Source organism: Notolabrus celidotus, chromosome 23 (assembly GCF_009762535.1).
Source record: "Notolabrus celidotus isolate fNotCel1 chromosome 23, fNotCel1.pri, whole genome shotgun sequence".
Lineage (NCBI taxonomy): Eukaryota > Metazoa > Chordata > Actinopteri > Labriformes > Labridae > Notolabrus > Notolabrus celidotus.
In genome coordinates, this window is record NC_048294.1 from 5312692 (window position 1) to 5328133 (window position 15442).

Here is a 15442-nt window from a genome sequence, read left to right on the forward strand (position 1 = left end):
ATCTGTACAATTTCACATTATCTTAACATATGATGCAATGTAACCTAATAATCTGAGTTTTACACTCCTTTAAAGTCAAAACTGAACCACCAAATGTTTTAATTTAAGTTTTGTTCAGGCATCAGTTCCGGTTTGAGTGCTAGGAAAGGTGTTACAAATATCAGCCTACTTTATAAAGACTATTTCCGTGCCTTTCAGCGTTTTGTTTTGAATTTTCAGGTCATAACTGCACTGGTTCGGTACATTTTTACCACCGTTATCTGCACTAATTTTTCCGAAAAGCCTCCCAAAAACTTTTGAAGCTATCTGCTAATGGCAGAAATACTCACAAAGGTAGCATTTATCTGTTTAACCGCGGTCAAACTTAGAGCAGCTTAAGTGATTTTTCCATCTGGCGCTGGTGGAGACCAAAATAGAGGTAAAAGTGGTGTGATCTAGAAAGCCAGAAATGTGACTTTTTATTGGTGATAATGTTGCTTAATAGTTAAATATAGTGTGTTTTCAATTGTTAAGAGTTTTGTTAATCTTCGGTTAAGAAAACAAAAGGCAGCTTTCTTATTGACATCAGATCATTTATCAGATAAAGGGGGCTTTTACTTTGAAAAAAAATTATGGTTCTCAACTTCCCCCCAAGGTGTTCATGCCTCACCAGTGGCTTTAGGGCAACCTGCCAGTTAGTGCTAAGTGTGTAGTGTGTGACATTTTTCTGTTAAACACAGTCAAAAATAGAGCAGCTAATGAGGTATTTCCATCAGGGGGTTGGTGGAGACCAAAATAGAGGTAATAGCAGTGTGATCTTGGAATCTAAAAACATGACTTTTTATCAGTGATAATGTTACTTATTATTTAAATGTAGCATGTTTTCAAGTGTTAACAGGTTTATTAATCTTCTATTAAGAAAACAACAGGAAGCTCTCTTATTGTCATCAGATCATTTATCAGATAAAGGGGGCTTTTATTTTGAAACTTCCTCCCAGGTGTTCATGCCCCACCAGTGGCTTTAGGGCAACCTGCCAGTTAGTGCTAAGTGTGCGGTGTGTGACACACTTTCTTTTAATACAGCCAAAAATAGAGCAGCTAATGAGGTATTTCCATCAGGGGGTTGGTGGAGACCAAAATAGAGGTAAAAACAGTGTGATCTAGAAATCCAGAAACGTGACTTTTTCTTGGTGATAGTGTTGCTTTATGTAAGCTGAATGTTTAAACTCTCGAAGAAACATGTTTCCCATAAAAGCCATAAAATATCTACCCTCTTATATTTCTTTTTTTTTTTTTACAGATTAGCTTAAATAAAGCAAAGAAACAGCAAATGAATAATGTTGATTTATGGTGAATAACATTAACCTTTGTTTACCAAGATTGAATATTCATTTAAACCTGTTTTTTCCAGTGATTTAATTTCCATTTTTATCACTTTGTTTGGAGCAGAATATAAAATACAGAATTAAAAAAAACACTAGCAGGATCATATTCCACCTTTTCAACCATTTACCGATTTTGCAGGAAGTTAGATGTTTATTTTTGGTTTTGTTTGATTGGTCTTATATTTATCTTGCATTTTATTTTTGCCTAACTGGTCTCAATTCAATTAATGAAGTATTAACTGCATCATGCTAGTCTGTCCTGTTGTAGTTGATGTTACTCAAGACAGAAGAAAGACAAACTTTGTGGTCAAAGTTAGCCTCATATTTGCATCTCCCTCAAGTCGTAGTACACACTATGTTTTTTGGTTAAACTGCTGGTTAATACTTTATGGTTTTTGAAAAGTGGTATTACTAATTGTTTGATGTAAACAGTAAAACGTTCTAAACTGCTGTAAAAACGAGAGGGTCACTCGAGAATCAAACACAGACATCAAGTGGATCTGTCAAGGAACACAGAGACCCTCACAGACGCTATTAAAGACGTAACATTTCTTCGTGGCTCCACTTAGCAAAGGGTGAAGGCTTTTCAGTGTTAAATGAAAATTATCCTCTACACACACACACACACACACTGATACACAGGAACACACACTGATACACAAAGACACACACTGATATGTGTGTGAAGTGAATCAGAGCCGTAGTTGTAAAGGTTTAGAACTGACATTTGGTCGGTTTCAGAGGGATGTAATGACCTTTCTGCTTCTGCTGAAATATAGAATTGCTATGGAGACCACTGACTCTTCGTGTGTGTGTGCCTGTCTGTCTTTCTTTGTGTGTGTGTGTGTCTGTGTCTGTGTGTGTGTCGCAGGTCCACAACAGCTGTAAAGAACAAATGGGAAAGGTGTGTCCCCTGGGTCACTGCAGAGTGTCCATCATTCCTCCCACTGCACTTAACAGCATCGACTCAGACGGTGAGACACCCTCCACACACACACACACACACTGAAACACACACACACACACACACACACACACACACACACACACACACACACACACACACACAGCCCTTTAGTTCAGAGACTTACATCATACGGAGGGATCAAAGCTCAAGAATGTTGCCTTTGATCTCTTGAGAATCTATTTTCTTTGATGTTCAGTGTGACGTTGAAACCGAAACCTTTCCTTGAAACTCATCTAATATATTATATACACTGTTTATATTAAAAACAATCATTTAAAGCTCCTGTGAGGAACTTTTGGTTTGTGTTACTTTTGGCGCCCCTTGTGGACAAAGCAGTCTTTGCTTATACTGTCCTCTATATGCTTTAGTAGTGTCCTCTGACAAAAAGTCTCATCCTGCTGATTTTACAATGAAATGTGTCATTCATAGTGAATATTTAATGAGTACAATGTAAAATAAGGTTGTTTCTTCAGCTGCACGACTAGCACCTACCCCCTCACACCGGTTTCAGGCATTAAATATCTCAACAAAGGAACTGTCAGTCTTGTCACTGATGACTTTGGTAGCTTTTGGAAGTCAGAAAGAAGCATCAGTATCAATTTTAGTCTGTTTCATAACTAGCAAAAAACTCCTCACAGGAGCTTTAAAGCAACTTTTGCCACCTTAAATATATATAGTTTATGTAAACACATTTTTTTAATTAATTATTCATCCAATTATTTATTTATTTATTACAAGCCAAAAGTCAAAAAGAGGTCGATATCAAAAGCTTTGTTATTCGCCAGTTTAATCACAATAAGGTCCACCATGACCTACATTGATTTTTCATCTCCTAATTTTAGGTCAATCCTTAAAGATTTTAAAATCACAACAGATGTTAAAAAATGTGACAGACCCCTCGCATTATGACAAATAACAACAGATTTAAAGGTACAGTGTTGAGAATTTAACGGCATCTAGCAGAATACATCTAGAAATGGAATACAATATGTGAATGTTTATTTAAGTTTATGATATAAAAATTGTTTTGGTTTTGTTAACTTAGAATGAGTCTTTTATATCTACCTAAGTAGAGTGTCCACTTCCATGGAGGCCAACATCTTGCTCTATGTTTCTACAGCAGCACAGAACGGACAAACTTGTAACAAACAGTTTCCAGAAATGGAAAATGGTCGTGTTCAAAAGACTTTGATTGATTAACATTTTTTATGGTTAAAACCAATAAATAATGGACGGATACTACGTCCATTATTTATACAGTCTATGGTTAGAACTTGACAAATGGAGGATCATACTTATCATGCCTCACATGAGCTTCTTGTCCTTGAAGGCCACCGGTGCTTCATGGACGTTAGGGGTGAGAAGGGAACGTTTCACGCTAGATTCTGACTGCTAGATAACGCTAAATACCCCCATTTCTACACACTGTACCTTTAAGAGTTTCATCTCATAGTGTTAACAACGAGTTCAGAAATCTCACAAAATCTCACCTGGTCGAACGTGACTTTAGTGTAAACAAATATGGCGGATGTAAAAGCATCATTAACAGATTTGAGCTGTTGAAAAAATAAAGTAAAAACTCTTAATCGTTAATTTAGATGTATAAATATACAATTGTAGTGTCCTTAAGTTGTTGAATATTTAAAGAAAAATAAGATATGCTGTCATCCATTGTTCATTTTCACAAAATTTGGGTTTTTAAATACCTAAAAAAGAAAAAAGAGAACAACAGGTTTGATCTTGAGTTCAAGAGAAAGAAGGACTTTGTTGTCCTTTCATTTTAAAATGTGTCTTAATTTACGATCCTTTCCCTTCAGGCTTTTGGAAAGCCACCTCGGCGTCGTGCTCCAGTCCCCTCCTCGTCCTGTGCAACTCCAAAAGTGGAGACAACCAGGGCGTGAAGTTCCTCCGCAAGTTCAAGCAGCTTCTCAACCCGGCTCAGGTGTTTGACCTGATGAACGGAGGACCAGAGCTCGGGTACTTCACTTTTCTCTGACTCGTGTTACTTCAGAAAAGTTTGATGAGTAAACAGGCTGTATTTATGTCCTGCTAATTGTTTGATTTGTAGGAGTTTCGACTCATTTCAATGCTGCAATTTTCCTGCCTTTAAATGTCATCTCCCTCTTAACATTTGGTGCTCACCTTCCTCCTCTCTCTCTCTCTCTTCCTCCTCCTCCTCCCTGTCAGCCTGCGCCTTTTCCAGAAGTTTGTGACGTTTCGTATCCTGGTGTGTGGGGGAGACGGCAGCGTGGCCTGGGTGCTCTCGGAGCTGGATAAACTCAACCTCCATAAACAGGTGAGCTGGAGGAAGAGGAGTGGGATGGGACGATGACTTCACAGAGTAGGTGACGCTGAAGAATGCTGACGGGCAAGAAAGATGGCACTTATGTGCTAACACAGCAAAATGTTACTGTGTCTCTACTTTTCAGTTCAGTCTTCTAAAAGTTCGAATAAGTCATCACTCATACATTTTTTGAAACAACAGCAGAACAAAACTTTCCACTTATTGGCAGATCTTTGAATAAGATATCATCGGAATCTGGTAAACTATAGCAGATATAGCTTAATTAAAGGTGACATCTCATGCAAAATGGACTTTTTAATGGTTCTCTACCTGAAATATGTTTCCCTGGCATGTCAACAAACCCCCCGAGAATGAAAAAAATTCATTCTGCCCCTGTTTTGATTTCTCCACCTTTCTGTAAATGTGTGCTGAAACGAGCCGTTTCAGACTTCTGTGTTTTTGTTACGTCACAACAATATCCGGTCTGTCACGGAGTCAGAGCTCGGAGCTTGTTCAGCCCATAGACTGTATAAAATACAACTCAACCCTTCCTCCGTTTTTCATTACCTGCACACGTGTGCTAACAAGGAGCTTAGGAGGGAGGCATGCTAGTTGTAGGCTGTCTTAATAAACACAAAGGTCAGTTTTACTCCCCACGTCTGCAGATTTGAAGATCTAGTGGATGATTTTTACTTATCATGGATAAGTGCTAGCACTAGTTAGCATAGCCACATAGCTACATGTTCATCGCTGTGTATCAAGACACACGTCGACATACTGATAAATTAAACAACAAGAAACACTGAATCTGTGACCAATGGTTCAGAAAGGTCCTGCTACAGGCGCCTCTCTGTCAGGATCAGATTCTGGATCAGATTCAGAGAGTTGAAGTAACGCGGGTCTGTGAGCAGCCGTGTATATTCAGCCAACATGTAAACATTAGATCAACGTGCTGGAGAGCCGAGGCCACACCCACTTCCTGAGTCGGCGTGGTCAGAGAGAAAACAGAGTGTTCTGAGGAGGACTGAAGAAGAGGGTTTTTCAGGCATGCCAAAATCTGATTTCAAAGTGTTTTTTTGAGCATAAACTTTAAAGACATGTTTTGGGGACCTCTTAGACCAATATATATTGATGAAAAAAGCGTGATATGTCACCTTTACGACAGGAAACAGTGAAAACAGCACAAATTGTGAAATAACTTAACAGCAAGCAGCAAATAAAGAATGTAAGGGAAAGATAAGGTTGCTAAATGGAGAACTTATCAATGATACACAGATTATTTTAAAGCTCCTGTGAGGAACTTTCTGTCTGTGTCGACTTTAGCGCCCCTTGTGGACAAAGTGAAACCTCTCTCATTGCTGATCTTGTCCTGTACATGTGTAAATTATGCTTTTTGATACAAAATATCCTCCTGCTTTCAACTTACAGTCAAATATTTCACTCATTTGGTATATTTGCTGCAGAAAAAGTAAAAAAAAATCTGACACCTACCCCCTCGCAGACGTTTCAGGCTTAAAAAACTATGAAGCAGAAATAATTAAAACCTGTCCTGATGATAGTTTGCTTTTGCAGGCTATGAAGAGGCATCACTGTGAATTCCATTCTGTTTCATAACCACTCAAAAGCTCCTCACAGGAGCTTTAACTAATAGATTAATTTCATGGATTTAATCCAACCTAATTCATACTGACATGGTTTTTTATCTTAATTTAGCGTCTAATCTGAAAATTAAAAGCCATGTCTGATCATGTAAGGTAATTCTGGGTCATGTCAGACTACACAGATTGAATAGTTTTGGGGTTAGCAAGTGCAATGTTACTGTTACGGTCGCCAAAGCGACAATGGTGCACAGACTCAGTGGTGGAGACCGCAACATACAAGAGCAGAAGGGACACCACACAAAGTTGCTAATCAGAACCCCAAGCTTAATTTGAAATAGAAACCCCTCCCTAATTAAAGAACCAATGAAATAAAAAAGAAATAAGGGACTGGAGACCCCGGTCAAAAAGAACAAAAGATGGAAAGGTGGTGGGCCAGCCGCTCAATGGACTGTCGCTCCCAGCACCTAATCCTAAACTAGACAAAATCTAAACCATGGGGGGAAAGAAAACTGATAACTAATCTACCAGAAATCTCCAGCCCAAACTAACACAACAAACAAACATAAACTCCAACAAACTACCCATGTTTGGGACAAACAAACAAACAACATGCTTGGGACAACACAAAAGACAAAGGGAAACAACCCAAACCCTTCCTCGAACATGTGCCGTCCTCTTACCTCCCTCCTACCTGCATGCTAATCACACCCAGGTGCACAGCAGGCAGAGGAACATCAGAGAGAGAGAAAAACCCTGAGGAGCCGAACATAACAGTTACAATTATTACATATTTTTTATGAGATCTTCCAGTTAAAATGACACACCAGCCCACTTAAAAAAAACAAACATCTCTACTTTACAAGATTTAACAGTCAATATTCAACACTAGACTTATAATCACCCAGAAACACGATTAATCTTTTTCTCCGTTTGACAGAAAAAAGGGTTTTTATCACTCTATATGCAGATGATGTGCTGATTTATATATTGGGTGAATTTAAACATTTCCTGTTGTTGATAAGCGATTTTCTCCTCCCTCTGCAGTGCCAGCTGGGTGTGCTGCCTCTGGGTACGGGTAACGATCTGGCCCGGGTCCTCGGCTGGGGAGGCCTGTGTGATGACGACGCTCAGCTGCTGCAGATCCTGGAGAAACTGGAGAGAGCCACCACCAAGATGCTGGACCGGTAAGAACGGAGGACGCAGAGCCAGTAGATAATCTCCCCCCTGAAAAGTCCCTTCTAGGGGGGTAGTACTTTCTTTCAGGGCCTGCAATGCTGATCATGTCTGATTGGTAGATTAACTGCAGTGTTTTTATTCCTCCCGCCGTCCACAATAACATCACACACATCTGTGATTCACTTGATATCTCTTTCTTTCATTCGTTTTTATTTGTTCTATCTTTTTTGTATGTGTGTGTACTTTTCAAAAGAAGAAGCTGTGATTCTCTTGATTTAGCAGCTTGTAACAGTAGTCTTCTCTCAGCCCACCGCGAATGCGTCTCTCCCGGTGTTCCGGTTTTAAAAGTGACCCTGTAAACTGGAGACCTTCAGCTGAACGTGTCAGTGTTTGTGGAGTTTACACAGCTGTTGAAACACAGAGGGAGTTCCTGGGAATTCAAACTAGTTGAGTTTTTATTAAGATTTCAAAATATCCCCATCAGATATTTAATGATCGTCTGAAGACGTTTATGAGGGATGCATCCAGCTGAGAGTCTCCAGTTAACAGGGTCGCTGTTTAGACCAAAACACCGGCCGATCTCTGCCACGGCTTTTTGAGTTCATAGGAATTTTAAAGCCGTGTTGAAACGTCTCTGCTACTCGCGCTTATCTCCTCTCACGTGTTGATTCAGTGAATCCATCTGTGATGAAATATAGCACCATCTAAAACAGCGCCAGCTGAGTCTCTTCATGCTAACAGGCTAACTGTTGTGTTGCTCATAATGATACCTGCCTGTCTGTCTGCTTCTATGGTGTCACCTGTGATGAATGGCATTCGTCTTTGTTATACTGCCCTCTACTGGTCTGGTGGTGTAGTGCATTCACTTTTTTTTTTCTCCATACGTCACTGGCCTGATTTGCACAATCTACCCGGGACTTCACCCCGCGGTCGAAACGCAGACAACAATGGGGGTACAGGAACCTTTTAGTTCCGGCGAAAGTAGTTCTGGGGGCTAAAAGACCCCGGGACTCTTGGTCGAAATGCACTTGCATTGGGAAACTGTCAGTCCAGCCCTTTAATGAAAACACATGAATTAGATGTGGTGCATACTTAAGTACACTAGCTGTAGATTTCCTGCCCCTGTACTCCCGTCTAGATCTGTTTACCTGATAAAGAAGTTTATTCTCAGGTGTTGAGTGCATCTCTGTGTCTTTTAGATGGAGTGTGATGACTTACGAGGTGCCCACCAGCGCCAAACGCACGCCGATCGTGAAGGAAGACGACAGCCTCGATTCTCCTCTGCAGGTAAATGACTCCGCGGGAACTTTGAGGAAAAACACCTGCTTGTTGGCAGATGGTTTCCATAAATTAGCCCGACCTCATATGCTGGAGAGATGATTTTGAAAACACCCTCAGAGGATGATTACGCCTGGCAGCTGGAAGCCCAAACAATCAGGTTTAAACCAGGGGGAGCGGTGGAGGCTGGGATTGAAATTTACGATACCTCTTAACTCATAGATGTTGGTTAACGGACATGCTGGAAGTGTTAAATAACATCATTATGATGCTCTTGCATGACCAATCTCTCATCGTGTATTCATGCATTGCCTTTAAGTAGGATGCATCCCAAAGGAGCCGTCGTATGTTTCCATTTCAAGACTTAAAGGCGCTCATCGGTCACCTGCCAGTTACTTTAAAGCTAATCAAACAGAAGGGATGTTTTCTGAGTGGCAGTCTCTTCAAACTCCCAACAGATCTTTCCCTTTGAGTGTTTTTAGGCGGTGTGTTTGCAAAGCTTTGAGTAAATATGTACAGTAAAGGTGATGTATTGACACAAAGTCTTGAATGGCAGACTCTGGATCCCCCATGTGACTCGTTGACATGCCTGATACTTAAACTGAAGCTTTTATGTTTCTAAAGTCAAGAGAAATGATGACAGGAAGCTCATGAAAAACAGACAGAGGACAACACTTTGCTGTTTTTGTGTAAACAAGAGAAAAAGTACACAATGTGGAAACACTGCAAAGCTAGCGCAGCACATTGCTAGCTGAGTCTCAGAGTCAGTTGAAGCCTGTGAAGGAAAAAGTTATGTTGTTGCTTTTTAATTTATTAAAGACAGGAGATTTTGTTTTTATCCATAAATCAACATTTTCAGCACTTAACAAGGTTTGATTTCAGCTTCTCAGTCCTGTGTTAGCACGATCATCTTGGCCTGGTAGTTCAGAGTTGAATCTGGGTGAAAACAATCTAGATATTTGTCATTTAAGATCAAGTAATCCAGCTAACTTTTGCTCTGTTTTTAAAAAAGCAAAACATGTGTTATACTAACTTTGACCACAGGGGGCGCCAAAGCCAACACAAACTGGCAGATCCTCAAAGTTGCTTTAGTGAAGTATTCAAGCAGCAATTCAAGAGGAAACTAAATAAAATGTTTACAGTGACATTATTTTAAAAAGGTTTTCGGCGCTGGTTTAGCTTAGACGTCAAATTCAGCTCTCAGAGGCGACAGTCCTAGAAGCGGGTGGCCTGGTTTCAAGTCCGACCCCCCCAGTCCTTCCCTGCATGTCTTCCCCCCACTCTCTTTCTACGTTTTTCAATCTATCCACGGTCCTGTCCTCTGAATTAAAAGCACTATAAGACCAAAAATGAATCTTAAAAAAAAACTGTTTTTGAATAATAATAAACGTTATAATAACAAGCAAACTCAATACCGACCTTTTTAGTCTCGCTTTTAAATGAGTTCATTCTTAAAACTTTTTTTTTTTCACCTTTATTTATTTATTGATTTATTATCTAGTTCAAATTTTACTCACTTTTTATTTATTTATTTAATTAATTAATTAATTTTAAGTAAAAACAGCTTTACGACATGAATATAGAAAGACGTTATAAAGATCAAAACAGTCGGCAGAATTAACAACAACAGGAAATCAATAAAGTTCCCAAAACAAAAAAAATCAATAAAATAAGATCAAATTCAAAGCTTTTAAAACGTATTAAAATAAGTTAAATTTCATGTAAAACGAGTTAAAAGATGCACCTAAAGAACTGTTTTTAAAAGACATACAGAGGGGGCGCCCTGACTGAAAGCACCCAGTCCCTCGTGGTCCTGATCCTGGATTTGGGACCGTATAGTAGACCCTCGGCTGAGTATCTCAGCTTTCAACCACCTTCAGACTTTTCTGACATTTTGTTTCTATAATCCTGAATTCATCTCTCTATTGGGATGAGAATAATCCTGTTTCTTTTGGATTAAAGTTACCCAACCTGGAGGATTTAAACGACACAAACTGGAGGTTAAAAAGAAGGATTATATCACCTGATGTAATCTGGTTTTGTCATCTTTTTAATAACCTGTTTGTAAGATCTGATCCGAAAGCTTAAATATGCACAGATTAATTCTGAACAACCGGGCCCTGTTTTTAAATCCTCATTCCAGATTAGGAGTTTCTTTTATCACTCTAATTTCTCTCTCTCTCTCTTTCTGTCTCTCAGGTCCACATCACTCAGTATGCAGACTCCGTGGCCTCCCACCTCGCCAAGATCCTGGACTCAGACAGGCACAGTGATGTCATTTCCTCCGCCAAGTACGTCTCATAGACACCTTCAGGAAAAAAAAAAAAGGGAACAGATTGAAGCATTGAAGACAGAATACAGGAGGGAGGAGGAAAAAGAGGAGAGGAGGGATGACAAGAGAGGGAGAGGAGGAGGGAAAAAGAGAGGAGCGAGTGTCTGGTCAATGGGTATTGATCTTTTCACTTTAGTCTTATCCCTGAGGACTCTCTCTCTCTCCCTCTCTCTCTCACACACACACACACACACACACACACACACACACTCAGTGTTGGGGACATTAAGTGGTGCCCCACTGTAAGTGAAGCAGACAGATAGATCAGTATTTAGGGCTCGTCCTCACTGCATTACTGCATTAGTCGTCTCCCTTTGGGAAGAGTGAGGCGGCCATTACGGAGCGCTGTTATCCTCCGTCTGTGAGGTGTGTGTGTGTGTGTGTGTTTGTGTATCTTGGTCTGTGTGTGTGTTTCACACTGCTGCTGATTGTGCTGGACACCCTGCGGCTTGTTTGGACCACTCTAGGGACATTAGGACACATTTAAAGCACATCCTCATGGAAACTGAACACCACAGAGTGTGTCTGATCCGGTTTATGTGAGGTGAAGTTGTGTTTCTAGAAAGTGAAACTGTTCATTTCGGTTTAAAACCTGAACACAGTTTCTTGGTATTTCAAAATATTGATTAAATATCCATCAATCCATCCATTTACTTCCGCCTATTCGGGGTCGCGAAGGCAACAGTCCAAGCAGATCGACCCAGACATCCATCTCTCCAGCAACACTTTCAAGCTCCTCCTGGGGAATCCTGAGGCGATCCCACCAGGTGGGATAAATAATCCCTCCACCGAGTTCTGGGTCTACCCTGGGGCATAGTCCCAGTTGTACGTGCCCAGAACACCTCGAAAGGGAGGGGTCCATATCAAATGCCTGAACCACCTCAGCTGACTCCATTTGAGCGGCTCTACTCCGAGCTCCCTCCGGATGTCTGAGCTCCTGACTCTATCTCTGACACAAGACTACCATCAGATCCGTGTCCGGTCCTTCACCGATCCGCGGTGGTCCCTGTCCCTGCTTTCTCGTCTGTCAGCACCCACTGGTTAAGTGTACAGAATGCAGCACGGAGCAGGACCGCCGGATAGCTGGAGTCATGTGAACGAGGTTTTTCCCGCGGTAATCACTGAATCAAGGCTTCTCCTCCTCTCCTCATCCATGTTGTCTTTCTGGTCCTCTGAAAACCTCTGTTGACCTGTTGACTCCAGGCCTGGCTCCAACATCATGACAGTTTGTTGTTGTAGTTAAAGCTGCTGTGAGGAACTTTTGTTTTGTATCGATTCTGGCGCCCCCTTGTGGACAAAGCGATACCTCTTATCTCTTGTCCTATACATGCAAAAGTAGTGTTTTCAACAAAAACCTCATCCTGTTGTCTTTTAACAGTCAACTTTATCAGGCAATGTGATTATTTCCCATGAAAACAGTGAAATAAAGGCTGTTTCTGAAGCAAGATGTCCATCATCTGGTCTGACACCTACCCCCTCAGGGCGGTTTCAGGCATTAAAAATGACAACAGAGAAGGTGCCAGTGTTGCTGCTGATGGACTTGTTCGCTATTGAAGGTCATAAAGAGGCATCGGTATCATTTTCAGTCTGTTTCTCAGCCAGTTCAAAACTCCTCACAGGGCCTTTAAGTGATCTGCTTCGTTGTGTTCTGACCTGTTGGAGATGAGATGCAGCCGGAACGCAACGGAGCAGACCCAGTGGAAGTTAACACTTTGACTAGAATAGAAACCGATCAGATCCAGTGCTGCGACGTATCGGAGACGGACTGATAAATTGAAAGCTTTGCCTTCCGGCTCAGCTCCCTCTTCACCACAACGGTCCAATCCGCCTGTCGATCTCACGCTCCATTTTAGCCCCACTCATGAACAAAACCCAGAGATACTTAAACTCCCCCACTTGGGACAAAGACTCACTCCCCACCGAGAGAGAGAGAGAGCAATCCATGGCCTCAGACTTGGAGGTACTGGCTCTCATGATTGATGAAATATCTGCTGTAGAAATAACTTCCAAGAACTGGAAGATATAAATCTCAGCAGCTGGTGACAAAGAAATTCAAAAACACTCGCGACATGACATTTGATTGATTGATGTCCAAGTTGCATCAGATTTAGCTGAATGGTAAACGGCATTGTGCAACATAAACTACCATCCTGACCTTTAAAGATACTGTACATTATCGTAAATCCTCCCTGCTGAGTCACACGGCAGCAGAGCGAGTAAACAGTGTGTGTGTGTGTGTGTGTGTGTGTGTGTGTGTGTGTGTGTTTGTGTGTGTGTGTGTGTGTGTGTGTGTGTGTGTGTGTGTGTGTGTGTGTGTGTGTGTGTGTGTGTGTGTGTGTGTGTGTGTGTAGGGCAGGTAAGCCGCCATGAAACCAGAAAACTCCTGTGTGACTGCACCATGAATCATCCAAACTGAAAACATGTTCACCAGGTATTCACTTGATAGTAACGGGTGTCATGTTGACCTTTGACCCCCCCCTCTCTCTGTCAGGTTCCTGTGTGGGACGGTGAACGATTTCGTGGCGGAGGTGGGGAAGGCGTACGAGAGAGCCACAGAGAACAAGGAGGAGGCCGACGCCATGGCAAAGAAGGTAAAGGCTTATTATTTAGTGTGTGTGTTTGTTATGTAAGAGCTTGTGTAACAGTAAGAAGTGGGCAGTGTAGGTGTGTGTGTGTGTGTGTGTGTGTGTGTGTGTGTGTTCAGAGGTTCACAGTCATCACTCCCTCTGCTACTTCAGAGTTTCAGTTTAAACAATGTTAAAGCTGAGTATGAGAGCTGAAGTGCGGCACTTTGAGTATTTCCAGATAATATTATTTCATTCTTCTGTTCCTCAACATTCAAGTTAAACTAACGGCAATTTTAGAATAAGCAACGTCGCCTTGTTTTTCCGGTGTATATTTCTATTGGAGCTTTGTCAGACGAAGGATTGGCAGAAAATTGAAGTCATTATAAAAACAAATTGTGATGTGCTTATTTGAATTTTCAGTTTTTTCACTGGTTTTGAGTTCCTTTGATATTTTTGTTTACTTGTCTTTCTTTCTTTTTTTTCAATGTTAAAGCTACTGAAGTGTTGAAATGTGGAAACAGGAGGTTAAAGCTCCTGTGAGGAGTTTTTATCTGGTTATGAAACAAAGTGAAACTCATACTGATTTGACTCTATGACTTAAAAAAAGCAAACAAGACCATGAGGAGTAAGGCTGATTACTTCTTTTAGTTTAACTTTTAACTTAACGAGCGAAAAAGAAAGAGTTATGACATACCACTTTGTCCACAGGGGGCGCCAAAATCAACATAAACTGAAAGTTCGTCACAGGAGCTTTCAGAAATACGACTTCATTGTTATAGCAGTCGTCTTTGACAAACAAAAAATATGACAATGATTTTGGTGCCCCCTGTGGACAAAGTGGTGTGTCTTAACTCAAGCTAATTTAGTCCTGAAAATCCAACTTTTTTCCCTCTATGACCTTCAAAAGCAAAGACTATCAGGAGTTAGGCTAATTACTTATCTTAAGTTTAACTTAACAAACAAAGAAGAAAGAGTTAAGTCGTACCGCTTTGGGCACAGGGGGCGCCAAAATCAACACAAGGAGCAGGAGCTTTAAGAAATACGACTTCACTTTTACAGCAGTCGTCTTCTACCAACATAACATTTCGTAAAGGGAAAGTGTAGTCAGCAAGATGTGTTTTTTAAAGCTCCTGTGAGTAACTATATTTTTTTGTTGAAATTGGCGCCCCCTGTGGACAAAGTGGTATGTCTGAACTCGAGCTAATTTGTCATGAAAATCCAACAGTTCTCTCTTTATGACCTTCAAAAGCAAAGACCATCAGGAGTAAAGTTAATTATTCTTACAACATTATTTTTTTATTCCTGCAACAGCCTCTAGGTAGGTGTTGACAAAAACCAGGGTATGAACTTATGAACTCACCACTTTGTCCACAGGGGGCACCAAAATCCACACAAACTTAAGTTTGTCACTGTAGCTTTAAGAAATATAACTTAAGTATTATAGCAGCTGTCTTTAACCATTGTACTTTAGTATAGTTAGCCAAATGTGTGTTTAAAGCTCCTGTAAGGAACTTTAAGTTTGTGTTGATGTTGGTGCCCCCTGTGGAGAAAATGATACCGCTTGTTTCGTTGCTGATTTTGTACTCTGTGTGAAAGTAGTGGTTTTTTTTATAGTTAATCTCCTGATCTGACTTCTACCTCGAAATGAAAAACAACTAAGTAGACTAAGTCTTGTTGTTGATGGTCTTTCACAGGTCATAAAGAGGTATCAGTGTGAATTTCAGTCTGTTTCATAAGCAGCTAAAACTCCTCACTGGAGCTTTAAGAAGGTTGTTTGAGACATTTTCTTAAAGAGAACATCTTTTCACCAGGATGAGGTTTCCCAAACTCTTACTGTCAGAGCACTCTCTGTGTTTTTCCACATAATGTGAAG

At 40.7% G+C, this 15442-nt stretch overlaps 1 protein-coding gene across 1 annotated transcript in view; it reads left to right on the plus strand.

The window, feature by feature from the left end:
* si:dkey-172j4.3 (diacylglycerol kinase eta) overlaps positions 1-15442 on the plus strand; it is a 116186-nt gene that overhangs the window by 81400 nt on the left and 19344 nt on the right. The window contains exons 10-16 of the mRNA XM_034676894.1: positions 2236-2338; positions 4149-4308; positions 4519-4627; positions 7261-7400; positions 8592-8679; positions 10870-10961; positions 13494-13593. Coding sequence (XP_034532785.1) covers positions 2236-2338; positions 4149-4308; positions 4519-4627; positions 7261-7400; positions 8592-8679; positions 10870-10961; positions 13494-13593 — 792 coding nt within the window. The remainder of the gene's footprint in view (positions 1-2235; positions 2339-4148; positions 4309-4518; positions 4628-7260; positions 7401-8591; positions 8680-10869; positions 10962-13493; positions 13594-15442) is intronic.